The sequence below is a fragment of the Copadichromis virginalis genome, linkage group LG6 (genome assembly GCF_057382275.1).
Source record: "Copadichromis virginalis isolate Kocher_CV1m ecotype Utaka linkage group LG6, C_Virginalis_male_GT1.1, whole genome shotgun sequence".
Classification (NCBI taxonomy): Eukaryota; Metazoa; Chordata; class Actinopteri; order Cichliformes; family Cichlidae; genus Copadichromis; species Copadichromis virginalis.
In genome coordinates this window covers 9,580,060-9,595,396 of record NC_140623.1, presented here as the reverse complement: position 1 = coordinate 9,595,396, position 15,337 = coordinate 9,580,060, and the positions used below count along the sequence as shown (strand labels likewise).

General features: G+C 40.1%; 1 protein-coding gene and 1 long non-coding RNA gene across 3 annotated transcripts in view; one reads left to right on the top strand and one right to left on the bottom strand.

The window, feature by feature from the left end:
• Window positions 1-244: 244 nt before the first annotated feature.
• On the bottom strand, window positions 245-6,454 carry LOC146707170 (F-BAR and double SH3 domains protein 2-like). 2 transcript variants are annotated; one of them, XR_014920770.1, is made up of 5 exons: window positions 6,236-6,454; window positions 4,238-4,321; window positions 2,564-2,747; window positions 2,335-2,479; window positions 245-867 (listed from the first exon to the last, which is right to left on the bottom strand). XR_014920770.1 is itself a non-coding variant. In XM_085458498.1 (4 exons), the coding sequence occupies exons 1-4, from the start codon at window positions 6,335-6,337 to the stop codon at window positions 2,394-2,396; spliced, it is 456 nt and encodes a 151-aa protein (XP_085314624.1). In that variant the 5' UTR covers window positions 6,338-6,454; the 3' UTR covers window positions 1,602-2,393. The 2 variants fall into 2 exon arrangements, 1 of the variants encoding a protein (XP_085314624.1); XM_085458498.1 differs by lacking the exon at window positions 245-867 and having other exon boundaries at window positions 1,602-2,479.
• A 357-nt stretch (window positions 6,455-6,811) lies between these two features.
• Window positions 6,812-15,337, top strand: part of LOC146707169 (uncharacterized) — a 76,106-nt gene continuing 67,580 nt past the window's right edge. The window contains exon 1 of the long non-coding RNA XR_014920771.1: window positions 6,812-7,311. This is a non-coding gene — a long non-coding RNA (uncharacterized LOC146707169). The remainder of the gene's footprint in view (window positions 7,312-15,337) is intronic.

The window sequence follows — 15,337 nt, the reverse complement described above, 5'->3', positions numbered from 1 at the left end:
AGAGCTGATTGTTGGGGGTGGAAATGTTTACATGGAGGCTGTTGGCCTCCGTGCACTGAGGGCATTAAAATAAATACAGTAACCATGAAAATAAGTTTTGTTGATAAAATACATTTCTTGAAACCGTCCATTGTTTTGTCCAAACTCTAAACACTGAATCCAATTTTCAAACTAAAAGCAGTGCTTTCAAAATTTACACTAAAGCAAAAAACCTACAAGAACAAAAAATAAACAAAATAAAATGATAGTACATAGTGACATGTTTTATTTCTCATAACACATCATTTCCATCTTGTCTTCAGTCCTGCATTTTTATACTTCTAAGACCAAACTGAAAACTAAACTCTTCATATTCACAAACACTATTTGTTTCAGGATTTCATCATGATTCATTTTCCATATGAGGCAGTGCTTTCAAATTACTTTTGAAGTAGTACAGAGAAATTACTCTTCTCCTCTTCTTTTAAATTGCATCAATATTTTCCAACTGAGCAGTAAAAGGACACGGAAGTCAAACATGAAGCATCAACGTGATGTTTAGATGTCGATTAATATTACAATAAGAGACTAAAGTAACTCGCTTTGAACACTTCAGTTTTCTCTCTTGATGCTGCTGTTTGTTTCCTCCTCCACTTGTATTTTTCTGCACTTCAGTGAATGTGCATAGCGCCCTCTGTTGTATGTTTGGGAGAACTGCACTGCATTGTCATCAAACGAAACTGTGCAGAGGTGGAAAATGAGCAAAGGAAGCACATCAACTGAAGAAGCTTCTTGGATCAGAAGTTAAACATCATCCAGAACCTTAAAGAAGTAAAGTCGCTTTCTTTCCAGGCTCCTTAGACAACCATGACCTGGATGACTGAGAACCTACAAACACACATGAGCAGCAGTGTATTTAATGTGGACCTGAGCAGTGCCCAAAACAACAACCAAACAATTTTTATTGAACCCTACTTCAGCCAATCAGCAGTCTTTATCTCTTTCAGCATCAAACACAAACCACACCTTGAAGAGAGGTGACAAATCCACAAACACCTTCAAATGTAAACACACATCACACATGAGGAACATGGATCCTAACATAGTTGATACTTTTTTTTGTAAAGCCTGATACTAAATGTGTGCAGGCCACCTGAACTGCTTCGTCTCGAGTGCCGCCCACTGGGTTGGTCACTAGAACTGTGTGTTGCCATCACTGGAGCCGTGGTTGGTCTTTTAGATTATTTAGACTGGGACTGTTTTTTGTTGATTAGGCGGCATGGTGTCCTGACGGCTGCCTCTGTTGTTTTTTTCCCAGGAGGAGGAGAGTGGAGCACAGGTGGACAGCAGCCACGGAGCAGATAGCACGGAGTTTTGGGTGAAGACATGACACAGGAGTCGAGGGAGCTCACTGGATTGTTGTGTTGTCTTATTTACTCCACTGTAAATAAAGAGCACTGTCCATCGCACGAGTCCTGCTTTTGGGTCCTCCTTCCCCACTTCACAAACACTGAAACTAATTATACAGGTAATAATAAAGGAACCAAAAGTTCACATCTATAGCTTTAAATTTGGACAAATCTGTCAACACAACCATCAATAATAGAATAAAATACAAACAAACACTGAAACTAATGAAAAATTACACATGATATATGAACTGTGGAAACTAACTGAACAATAAAACTCAGAATAAACAAATTCAAACATTATATGAAAGGTATAAACTGATTTGCATCTTATTGATTTGCAGGCTCACTTTGCTCCAGGACTTGACGACTGGCCCAACCCGTACAGTCTTTGTCTCTTAATACTGAATGTTGAAAACTGATACTCATGGACACCTTATTTCAGCCTCTTTACTTTGCATAAGAGACCCAAAGCTTTACATCAACATGATGTTGTCTAGTGGACCAGCACGTCCATTACATGTTTTGCCGTTATTGCTGTTTGTTACGAGTTCAAACATTGAGGGTGAGCACAAAACAATAATGGTCCAGAAGAGCTTCGGTCAAACAATGTTTTTAATGAACACGCGCGTGGGGAGATGAACACTGCCCACAGACAGCATCGATCTCCGCCCAATGATACACAAGCAGTTGTTTTATACCATCAGGGTTTACTTTTATGACGCCCCCTCATGCGTCAAGCAGATACAACACAGGCATAAGTTTCAAAACCACAAATGTTCTGTTGACGACTTTGGACACATTTAAAAGGACATCTTCTCCGTCTGGAGGCCAGGTGCTTCCTATTAATCTTCTAACTCTCGCTTATCTCCTGGAACAAACTGTCCCTTAGGCAGACACAATTTTGCAGTCACAAGCTTTTGCAAACTATTATTTGAACTCTTACACCAACAACGCCGTTAAACTCGCCCTCCCAGAAGCCATCGTCCTCGTGGGTCTCTCTGCTCAGGATGGGGATGATGGCGCCTTCTGGGAACGACAGCTCATCTTCCGTTTGTCCGCGTAGTCGTACAAAGCCTTTGCGAATGAAACTGCAACACAGACAGTGGCAACGAGGGTATTAAACAAAGCAGGAAATCAAAACTCCGATATTATCTGGTGGAGGCGGATCTCACTCCTCGAGTCTCCGTTGACGGAGCCGGTTGGGGGTTCGGTTTCAGGTTCGGTGGAGTTGCTGGAGGAATGGGATCGGGCGTCCAGCGCGGCCAGCGACTGCAGCATGCTCAGCAGGCTGTTGGAGGAGGGCAGCTGCAGGTATTTCTCCGGGACGTAGCCCACCTGTCCGCTACGGTTTCTGGCCTGGAAACACAGACAATGCACACAGACGATGACAACAGCCAAAAATGTTTCAACAGGAAAACTCCTAATGAGAAAAAATAAAATCAGATGTAAAGAGTAGGGCTGTAACAATATCACTGCATCGTCGCCAGAATTTAATAACAGCCACAAAGAGAATAATAGGAGAGCTTTTGTTCGCTCTTCCTGAATTAACGAGAAATCTAAAATCCTAAACAAGCCTCTGCTGAATTCATGAAGCTTGATTTCATGAACACCGGTGGCCTCCCCTTCCGCTGCTTACTTATTTTTATTCAGATTGAAAACACTCAGAGGTATTGGGATCTCTGTTGGGGCATGCTGTGGGGAATCACAGCACTAAAACAGATCTATATAAATGATATTGCTCACATTTTTATGTATGATTATATTCATTAAAATAAATACCCCATTAAAACACTATATCTGTATATGAAAAGATAATCACCTAAGTAAATATACATAAAATATTGGCTCAACACGTGGAACATTTGCACAATGGCTCACAGGAAAGCCAGACTTACACAATAAACAAAAGTAAAACAGCAACAATGCACAATGTTCCTTCAGGGAAATGATCTGAAAACAACCACACACAAAGTACACAATGACTACACACCAGCAGCTCTGCAGAGGCGTTTATAAAAGAATGACTTCACACAATGATGGGAGCATCCACAGCTGACATTTCTACATTTAAGTAGACACCACTGACCACCCGAAAAATGTCCTCAAAGACTTCTCAAATTTTCTCCCAAAGGTCCAGGAGCAACTTTGTAACAGTCTGTGACAAACAAAGTGAAAATGACAACTAAGTAGCTGGGAGATCATCAAATTAACATTTTATATCCATGACCAGGTCACTCCGCAGATCTCAAACTGATCAAGAGTCCACGAACCGCTGTTAAAAAGCAGAAGCTGACAAACTGTGATCAAACCGGAGCGCTGCTGAGGCAGGATTGGATCACCATCAATCAGGATTTGGTCCAGATTTTCAGTAGCTGCACTTAAGGTATGAATTTAAAAACTGCCTCATTCATGAATTATTGCATTCACAAACTTGGGTGCCATGCCCGCCCACCTGCCTGCCCGGCTGCGTGACGAGAATCTCCCATCAGCCCTTTACGGCTGCAGGGCCAAAAAAGAAGCAGAGAACTGTGTATTTGTACATTTTTTGATTTGTCTGTATGTTCAGCAGAGCTTCTACCACCCAGGCCAACCTGACCTGCCTCAATGCACCGCACGCATTTTAGTTGAATTATTCTAATTCCTGAAGCCACATCAGTTCAACTGATCCCAGAGAAACACTAAAACGTCCAGTAGATAGTCTGTACCGGTGCGGGGTCTTATAAAAACTGAAACTAAATGTTTGTCAAACAGTCTAAGAGCCAGAGAGTGAACTAATACACAAAACAACCAACCCTCAAACATGAGAGTGCATCTGCTACATAACTGTGTTTGTGTTATTTTTGTACCTTGACCCAGTCCTCCATGTCGCCATCATCGATGACCTCCAAGATTTCCTGCTCCTCGATGGTCAGCTCGTCTGGCTGAGAAGCCTGCAGACAGACAAACACGTTCATTCAAATTAAAGCTGCGATGTAACAGTTTAACCATCTTCATTTCACCCGTGATGTATATTTTTCAAATACCGCCACACTGGTGAACGGACAAAAATGCTCACTGTGGCTTCAATAACATCAGCCAGAACACTGAAGAAAACACTGAGACCATGCCTGCATTTATACCACACTTTACTCAGGACTCAGGTAATATAAAACAACTAATACTCCAAAGCAGCACAAAACTCAGACTTAAACTAGAATTTCTGTACAAATTCAAAGAGCAGGTGTTTTAAACCTGGACACAGAATCATTAGTGCCACAAAGTTTGGGAAAGTAAATCTAAATGGGGGTTAAACACGACTGGAACTGATTAAAAACAGCCAAAACAAAAAGTGGCTTCACTTCAAAGTCAGAATTATAACTGGTATCCCAGTATTCGCTGCCTGTCTGTTGTCAGACGCATTTGTGTGACCATAAATACCACTTAAGTGGGAAAAGGAACTTCTGGTCATCTCTGCTTGGACTGCTGACTCAAGTGTCAAAAAATGATTTGATAGAGGAACTTGTATTGGAAAAAAGAGGAGCAGGGTATTGATCCCTGTTGATTTACCCGTCAGTCTACAGTCATAACTTTACCTATGACTAAAATCTGACACAAATGAGCATCTTCTGAAGGATGTCACCAGTCCTTCACCTGGTGACATGTTAAAGATCCACGTCCAATCCAAATATTTAATTAAAAGTGGAGGTTGTGCATTTATTTAGGAAGATAAACAGTCTGATAAAGTCGGAACAAACACGAGCTGGAAATAGTCCCACGGTGAGGAAATGAGACGACACATCTGTAAATAAAAACTAAAAATGGGAAATAATCTAAGTTCCTGTGCAGGGCAAGGAGTACAGTACAAAGTTCACTGTTCTGCCTTCAGGCTCATAGTTCAGACTAACAAAGATAAAGACCAATCACGCAGGACTTATTATGTTTCCTGCTTTGACTTCTTACCCAGACTGTTCCATAATGTGTGTGCAGCACTTTTGTGATTAAAATCTATTTAAATTAGTTGTTTATTTCAGTGCAGACAGATTATTGACACTCAAACAATGGAGCTACTTTGTCTGTTACTTACAATTTTTTAGAAAATTAGAACAGTTTTTCCTGCTTGTGTATCAATTTAGAGGAAAGGTCATCACCCAGCTTCTCAAGCTTCATACTCCAGTGATCATGAATGTCTAAAAAAAAAAAAATCTTTTCTGCATCTGGTATTGTTGAGATGTTTAACTCTGGACCAAAAAGGTGGATCTGCTCTGCCTAAAGCCGCTTTGAGCATCAAGGTCCTGAGCCGAGTCCAGTCCGGGCTTTTGTGGCCACGGCCAGCTCAGCTTTCAGGATGCCCGTGAGCTGCTTGTTCCACTCGTCTGATTTTGTATTGATTGTTGTCTAAACAAATTAATCTGTCATCTGTTGAGCTTTGTTCCACTTCTCAACAATCTCCTCTGATCTGTGTTCATTACAGCATTTTACCTGTGGTTTCCAACCTGTGCAGTTCAAACCTGAAGGATCCACATTTCACTTCACTTTTCTGTAGAAATTGATTTTCCGGTAAACTGATTAACACCTCCTGCCAACTAAATTAGTCAAACACGAACCTTATTTTATGCTACAAAATTTGTATTAAAAGCAACCCAAACACTTTGAGATTTGGATTTTAATAGTTTCAAAAATTATTCTTCAAGTTTTACTTGAACATTTTAGAGAAATCATGTTAAGTTCTAAATTTTTAAGGTTGGGGATTTCATTCCATGCATAATAAATACGAGTTTATTTTCCCCAATAATCACTAAAAGCAATCGCATGTGATATTTTATGCATTTAATAATGAATAAAAAGAGAAAAACATCAGTATTTACCGTACTGCTTGCTGGAACGCCATGTTCTTCTGCACAAACAGCTGCTGTTGAAACTCCTGCAGAACCTGCATGCGTTTCAAGGGAACAGACAAAAATATACATATATACTTATTTAAGGTTTATCACAAGCTTACAAATCAGCCCATGTCTAAACCTGCATAATTAACACTTAGTAAAGCCTTTAGGGTTCAGGCTTGCTCCCTATTTAGTTTAAATTTCTTGCCCACATTTATTTCTATTTAAAATTAACTTTGAAAAAAAAAAAAGACCTCCAGCTGAATGAATTGTGGCCAGTGATCCGTGTAGCTTTGGGCCACATTTATAATTTTTTATTTTCCATTACTCTGTCAGTTTATTTCTGTTGTATTAAGTTATGTGATTTGCTTATAAAATGAACCCAAATCAGCTTTTTATTATTTTAAACAAGTCAAATAAAAGAAAACGCCAATAACAATTAAGAGAATGACCATAAAGCCGTTTCTGGTTACTATCAGCTGATCTGAATGCTGATGACCACTCTGGTGTTTGTGGTCACAGCCTGACATTAAAAACGTATCACAGGCTCGAGTTCACCGCCTGCCTATTTTCACACAGACTATTTTTAACTCTCCAGCTGCTGAAAGCTTAAAGAGACAGTTAACAAATTACATAACATATCACTGTAAGTAACACAGGTGAAGGTACAAACAGTTTTAATTCTAATTTCAGGTTTTTTCTAAAGCCAGCTAAAGCAGCCTGGACCACAACCTGGACCACAAAGCTCTCTGCCCACCCGAGGGAGGACGAAGTACCTGTGTGGATATTTTAAGCTGAACTCATGGGGCACAGCTATTAGCTGTTCTGGAAAACAAAGAAACCTCCCCAGTACTGGTCCCAGGCTAGTAACTTTGGTCTTTTGAATTGTACTTAAGTTTGGCCCCTCATCAAGAACCAGTTGCCTTGGGGAGACCATACCAGGGGACAGCATAGCTTCTCCTCCTCAACTGCGATCATTCACAGAAAGGAAAGGAACCAGTGTAGGTGGTTTGACTGGCATCTGAAATAGGAGGCCTCCAGAATGTCTCCTAGACGAGCTGGTAAGGGCAGACCAAACACACACTGGACACATTATGTATCTCGGCCGGCTCGCCGTGGTATCCCAGTATTCGCTGCCTGTCTGTTGTCAGACGCATTTGTGTGACCATAAATACCACTTAAGTGGGAAAAGGAACTTCTGGACATCTCTGCTTGGACTGCTGACTCAAGTGTCAAAAAATGATTTGATAGAGGAACTTGTATTGGAAAAAAGAGGAGCAGGGTATTGATCCCTGTTGATTTACCCGTCAGTCTACAGTCATACCTTTACCTATGACTAAAATCTGACACAAATGAGCATCTTCTGAAGGATGTCTGACCTCTGCCTTAGAAACACGATGAAGAGCTGAGTTATTTGGAAAGCTACTCGTTTACACCGAAAGGCACCAGAGTGGCGGCTCACTGTTCTCCAGGAAGAGCAGGAGTAGGTGGCTGGGGAGGGGGACGTCTGGGCATCATGACCGGACTCAGATAAGCAGCAGAAAATAGATGGAAGGAAATCAGGTTTAGTAATATCAGTTTTATATTCTTTAATCTTGTACACCGTATAAATGCTTAACATTTTAATCAGGCTTCCTGTAGAAACAAGATGCTGCTGCGTCTCTGCTCACATGGAGAGGCAGAGGTTGAGGTTGTGTGTGAGAAATATATTACTATGAATTACAAGGCTAACAATTACACCAAACTGCCAGGCTTGACACCATCTGAAAAGTAAAATGAGCATAAAATGAGCAGCTTACCCAAGCCAAGTTAAATAGTATCCCACAAGTAGCTCATTTTACTTTTGCTCCCCCAACTTATTTAATCAACCAGCCACAGTGTGGAGCTGACATTCCAATCAAGCTTAATCAAACAATTAAGCTCTCTCTTTCATAGATATAAATAACTGCTGCTAGCTATGACGTTTAAGGAGTGAATAGTGAACTTCTTTTAATGGTGTGTTTAATTAATTTTATTTAATAACTTGTGACCTTTGAGTCCCTTCCTTGCAAGAATTATGGCCAATGACGGAAATGTATGTATTACATTTAAATCAAATCAAATCACTTTTTATTGTCACATCACATGTGCAGGCACACTGGCACAGCACATGCGAGTGAAATTCTTGTGTGCGAGCCCCACAAGCAACAGAGATGTGCAAACACAACAACACAAACGAGCAAAATACAAGAATGGCCAACCTGAAACTAATAAATATATGTACAATATATAATAGTGTATGCATTTCTGGATGTGTATACTAAATATTTTCCTACGTGTGTGTGTGTGTGTGTGTGTGTGTGTATACACATTTTTACAAATTAAATAGTAAAAAAATAAAATAAAATAATAATAATAATAATAATAAAATATATAAAATATACAGAGTTGAATATGTGCAAAACAAGTGGCATTTATATACAGTGTGGAGTGCATAATGTTGAAGTTCCAGTAGTGAAGCTGAGGTGTCTATGACGTGTTCAGCAGTCTGATGGCCTGATGGAAAAAGCTGTCTCTCAGTCTGCTGGTACGGGACCGGATGCTGCAGAACCTCCTTCCTGATGGAAGCAGTCTGAACAGTTTATGGCTGGGGTGACTGGAGTCCTTGATGATCCTCCCCGCTTTCCTCAGGCACCGCTTTCTGTAGATGTCTTGGAGGGAGGGAAGCTCACCTCCAATTATCCGTTCAGAGCACCGCACTACTCGCTGGAGAGCTTTGCAGTTGTAGGCGGTGCTGTTGCCATACCAGGTGGTGATGCATCCAGTGAGGATGCTCTCAATGGCACAGTGATAGAAGGTCCTGAGGATGCGGGGGCTCATGCCGAATCTTTTCAGTCTCCTGAGAAAGAAGAGGCGCTGCTGTGCCTTCTTCACTGTTTTGTTTGTGTGTACTGACCACGTAAGATCCTCAGCCAGGTGTACGCCAAGGAAGCGGAAGCTGCTCACTCTCTCCACAGCAGCGCCGTTGATGGTGATGGGGGTGTGTACTTCTCTGCACCTCCGGAAGTCCACTATCAACTCCTTTGTCTTTGCGACGTTGAGGGTGAGATGGTTGTCTTGACACCAGTGGGTCAGGGCGCTGACCTCCTCCCTGTAAGCCGTCTCATCACCGTTGGTGATAAGACCCACCACTGTAGTGTCGTCCGCAAACTTCACAATGATGTTGGAGCTGTTAGTGGCTGTGCAGTCGTAGGTGTAGAGTGAGTACAGGAGAGGGCTCAGTACACACCCCTGTGGAGCACCAGTGTTCAGTGTGATGGGGGATGAGGTGATGCTGCCCAGTCTGACCACCTGGCGTCTGTCAGACAGGAAGCTAAGGATCCAGCTGCAGAGGGAGCTGCTCAGTCCTAGATCCTGCAGTTTCCTGTCCAGCTTCGAGGGAACGATGGTATTGAATGCTGAGCTGTAATCTACAAACAGCATCCTCACATACGTGTCTCTCTTCTCCAGGTGTGACAGGGCAGTGTGTAGTGTCAGGGCTATGGCATCATCAGTGGACCTGTTGTGGCGGTATGCAAACTGTAGAGGGTCCAGTGAGTCGGGTAGTGCAGAGCAGATGAAGTCCCTGACCAGCTTCTCGAAGCATTTGCTTACGATGGGGGTCAGGGCTACAGGTCGCCAGTCGTTCAATGAGGAGATGGTGGAGGACTTGGGTACAGGGACGATGGTGGCCATTTTGAAGCAGGCTGGGACTACAGACAGAGAGAGGGAAAGGTTGAAGATGTGCGTGAACACTCCAGCCAGCTGAGCCGCGCATGACCTGAGGACGCGGCCGGGAATCCCGTCCGGACCAGTAGCTTTGCGTGCGTTCACCTTCCTGAAGCACTTCCGCACATCCTCCTCAGACACAGTGTGCGCACTGACGTCATCCGCGGTGCGCACACTGTCCGGTCTCATGGTGTTCGCTGTGTCGAATCTAGCGTAGAATACGTTTAGATCCTCACACAGAGAGGCCGTGGTCTGCGGTGTGCTGGTTTTCCCTCTAAAGTCTGTGATCGTGTTTAGTCCCTGCCACATACTCCGAGGGTTGTCAAACTGTTGTTCCACCCTGTCCCTGTACTCACGTTTGGCTGCTTTGATCGTCTTCCGGAGTTGGTAATGTGCGTGTTTGTAGTCCGATGTGTTCGCGGAGGCAAAGGCGGTGTTCCGTGCCGCCAGTGCCGCGCGAACATCTCCGTTAATCCAGGGTTTTTGATTTGGGAAGGATTTGACTGTTCTGGATGGGACGACATCTTCCACGCATTTCCTGATAAATCCACAGACTGAGTCTGTGTATTCATCAATGTCTCTGGCGGCCACGTGAAACATTTCCCAGTCCGCGTGATCAAAACAGTCCCGCAGCGCAGACTCCGATTGGTCCGTCCAACAGTGCACCGCCCTCCGGGTTGGAGCTTCCTGTTTCTGTTTAAGATTGGAAAACAATGTTAATGCCACAAACGTGAGTTGTCATATACATCTGTGAGTTAATCTGCACAACCGTGTGCACATGTGCTCTGTGCATGTACACACACAAAGAATTGACCTTCGTTCCTTAAATTTGTAGCATTGCCTCTGTGCTGACTGATGGTGCTCAGTGGCTTTTGGTTCTTGCTTTTAAATCAGATGTCACTCTCAACATAAACACAAGCCACAGCAGCCAAGCAGTCTTAGCTGAGGAAACAAAGATACATTTCCTCATTTAATGTAAAATATTGTGGTGATGTTATGTTATATTAGGCAGGCAGCTGCCCAAATAACACTGTGACAATCAAAAGTATATCTATTTTGAACGCCTCAGCTGGAAAAATTCAAAATGGTTTGTAAAGTTGGCCACAGGTCTGTATGTAAATGGGAGTTAAAACATTGCTTCATATTTGGATATGTATGATGTTAGTGTTTCTAAAATACTAAAAAATGTGTTTATTAACAAAGTAAACTAAAAATAGACATTATTAAATTTTATACTTTTAACTACTGAATTGAACATAATATGAGATAATGTGTTTCCACTGTGGGAATGATGGATCCAATGACAAATAACTTTCAGATTAGTAAAGCTATATTTTTAATCTTTCTAGTTTTCCATTTCTATTTAGATGGTTTATATTTATATTTAAAAGGAACAGGATCATAACAAAATAACACCACTGCAAGTGTAACAAAAATATGTTGAAATCAAATGGTATGTTATTTGAAATCAATATGAAACAATGACACATGCATTTTATCCAATTCTTTTTATTTATTTAATTTTTCCCAATTGTCCAAATTAGTCTGTGATTTGCCTTATTGTCCAACAAATCATATTTATATACAAATATATGTGACTCTCAAATATGATTTAAATGGATCATTCCTCACTTGATGACGAATTATCCATTTAAATATTTGCAGAGTCCTAAACTTGATGCCAGTGAACTTATCAGCGGTTGGTTTTAAGAAAAAAAGCCCAAAAAATCCCCTATGAGCAAGCACTTGGCGACGGTGGGGAGGAAAAACTCCCTTTTAACGGGGAGAAACCTCCGACAGAACCAGGCTCAGGAAGGGGTGGCCATCTGTCGCTGCCGAGTGGGCTTAAAATGTTCACTGTCCATCCTCCTTCTGACAGGAACTTCCTACAGACCAGGTATGAAGGATGCCTGAGTGGATATACAAAACTCACAAGTTCCTGGCTCTCACGGCTCCTCTGCAGAGGGTTAGTCGAAGAAGGAGGGGCATCGCGAGGGGCGTCGGGGGACGGGGGACTGTGCCTCACTGCCCTCCCCTTCTCCAAGAAACCCGTCTTCAACCGAGCCGAGAGAGCCGGGAACTTGTGAGGTGTGCATGTCCTGGTGAGCCTCCACCGTTTTATGGGTGGGTGCAGCCTCGACTGTACAGAGACAGACCAGACCAGCTGCACCACACAGACACTTCAAACCTGATCTGTGGACAATAAACAGACACAAACAGACAGACAGACACACATACACACACACACACACACACACACACACACAGACAGACACACATATATACACACACACACACACACACACACACACACAGACAGACACACATATACACACACACACACACACACACACACACAGACAGACACACACACACACACACACACACACACACACACACAGACAGACACACACACACACACACACACACACACACACACACACATACATACATACATACATACATACATCTTACTATTAAAAAAATAAATAAAGTTAGGGTTCCTAACAATTAGCAATACAAGACATAAATACACACATAAACAATATAAGACATAAAAACAAGGCAAAGATATTTGCAACAAACAGACCTCAGTGCAAGAAAGTTACTTACCAGCAATACAAGACATAAATACACACATAAACATTACAAGACATAAAAACAGGTCAAAGATATTTGCAATAAACAGACCTCAGTGCAAGAAAGTTACTTACCAGCAATACAAGACATAAGTACAAATATAAACATTATAAGACATAAAAACAGGTCAAAGATATTTGCAACAAACAGACCTCAGTGCAAGAAAGTTACTTACCAGCAATACAAGACATAAGTACAAATATAAACATTATAAGACATAAAAACAGGTCAAAGATATTTGCAACAAACAGACCTCAGTGCAAGAAAGTTACTTAACAGCAATTGAAGACATACATACACACATAAACATTAAAAGACATAAAAACAAGTCAAAGATATTTGCAATAAACAGACCTCAGTGCAAGAAAGTTACTTACCAGCAATACAAGACATAAATACACACATAAACATTAGAAGACATAAAAACAAGTCAAAGATATTTGCAACAAACAGACCTCAGTGCAAGAAAGTTACTTACCAGCAATTGAAGACATACATACAAATATAAACATTATAAAACATAAAAGCAAGTCAAAGATATTTGCAACAAACAGACCTCAGTGCAAGAAAGTTACTTACCAGCAATCCAAGACATACATACACACATAAACATTAGAAGACATAAAAACAAGTCAAAGATATTTGCAACAAACAGACCTCAGTGCAAGAAAGTTACTTACCAGCAATCCAAGACATACATACACACATAATCATTACAAGACATAAATACACACATAAACATTAAAAGACATAAAAACAAGTCAAAGATATTTGCAACAAACAGACCTCAGTGCAAGAAAGTTACTTACCAGCAATACAAGACATAAATACACACACAAACATTAGAAGACATAAAAACAAGTCAAAGATATTTGCAACAAACAGACCTCAATGCAAGAAAGTTACTTACCAGCAATCCAAGACATACATACACACATAAACATTAGAAGACATAAAAACAAGTCAAAGATATTTGCAACAAACAGACCTCAGTGCAAGAAAGTTACTTACCAGCAATACAAGACATAAGTACAAATATAAACATTATAAGACATAAAAACAGGTCAAAGATATTTGCAACAAACAGACCTCAGTGCAAGAAAGTTACTTAACAGCAATACAAAACATAAATACACACATAAACATTATAAAACATAAAAGCAGGTCAAAGATATTTGCAACAAACAGACCTAAGTGCAAGAAAGTTACTTAACAGCAATACAAGACATAAATACACACATAAACATTATAAGACATAAAAGCAAGTCAAAGATATTTGCAACAAACAGACCTCAGTGCAAGAAAGTTACTTACCAGCAATATAAGACATAAATACACACATAAACATTATAAGACATAAAAACAAGTCAAAGATATTTGCAACAAACAGACCTAAGTGCAAGAAAGTTACTTACCAGCAATATAAGACATAAATACACACATAAACATTATAAGACATAAAAACAGGTCAAAGATATTTGCAACAAACAGACCTCAGTGCAAGAAAGTTACTTACCAGCAATATAAGACATAAATACACACATAAACATTATAAGACATAAAAACAAGTCAAAGATATTTGCAACAAACAGACCTAAGTGCAAGAAAGTTACTTACCAGCAATATAAGACATAAATACACACATAAACATTATAAGACATAAAAACAAGTCAAAGATATTTGCAACAAACAGACCTCAGTGCAAGAAAGTTACTTACCAGCAATTGAAGACATAAGTACAAATATAAACATTATAAGACATAAAAACAGGTCAAAGATATTTGCAACAAACAGACCTCAGTGCAAGAAAGTTACTTAACAGCAATTGAAGACATAAGTACAAATATAAACATTATAAGACATAAAAACAGGTCAAAGATATTTGCAATAAACAGACCTCAGTGCAAGAAAGTTACTTACCAGCAATTGAAGACATAAGTACAAATATAAACATTATAAGACATAAAAACAGGTCAAAGATATTTGCAATAAACAGACCTCAGTGCAAGAAAGTTACTTACCAGCAATTGAAGACATAAATACACACATAAACATTATAATACATAAAAGCAAGTCAAAGATATTTGCAACAAACAGACCTCAGTGCAAGAAAGTTACTTAACAGCAATTGAAGACATAAGTACAAATATAAACATTATAAGACATAAAAACAGGTCAAAGATATTTGCAATAAACAGACCTAAGTGCAAGAAAGTTAATTACCAGCAATACAAGACATAAGTACAAATATAAACATTATAAGACGTAAAAACAGGTCAAAGATATTTGCAACAAACAGACCTCAGTGCAAGAAAGTTACTTAACAGCAATTGAAGACATAAATACACACATAAACATTATAAGACATAAAAGCAAGTCAAAGATATTTGCAACAAACAGTCCTCAGTGCAAGAAAGTTACTTACCAGCAATGCAACACATAAGTACAAATATAAACATTATAAGACATAAAAACAGGTCAAAGATATTTGCAACAAACAGACCTCAGTGCAAGAAAGTTACTTAACAGCAATTGAAGACATACATACAGACAAAAACATTAAAAGACATAAAAACAACTCAAAGATATTCGCAATAAACAGACCTCAGTGCAAGAAAGTTACTTACCAGCAATATAAGACATAAGTACAAATATAAACATTATAAGACATAAAAACAGGTCAAAGATATTTGCAATAAA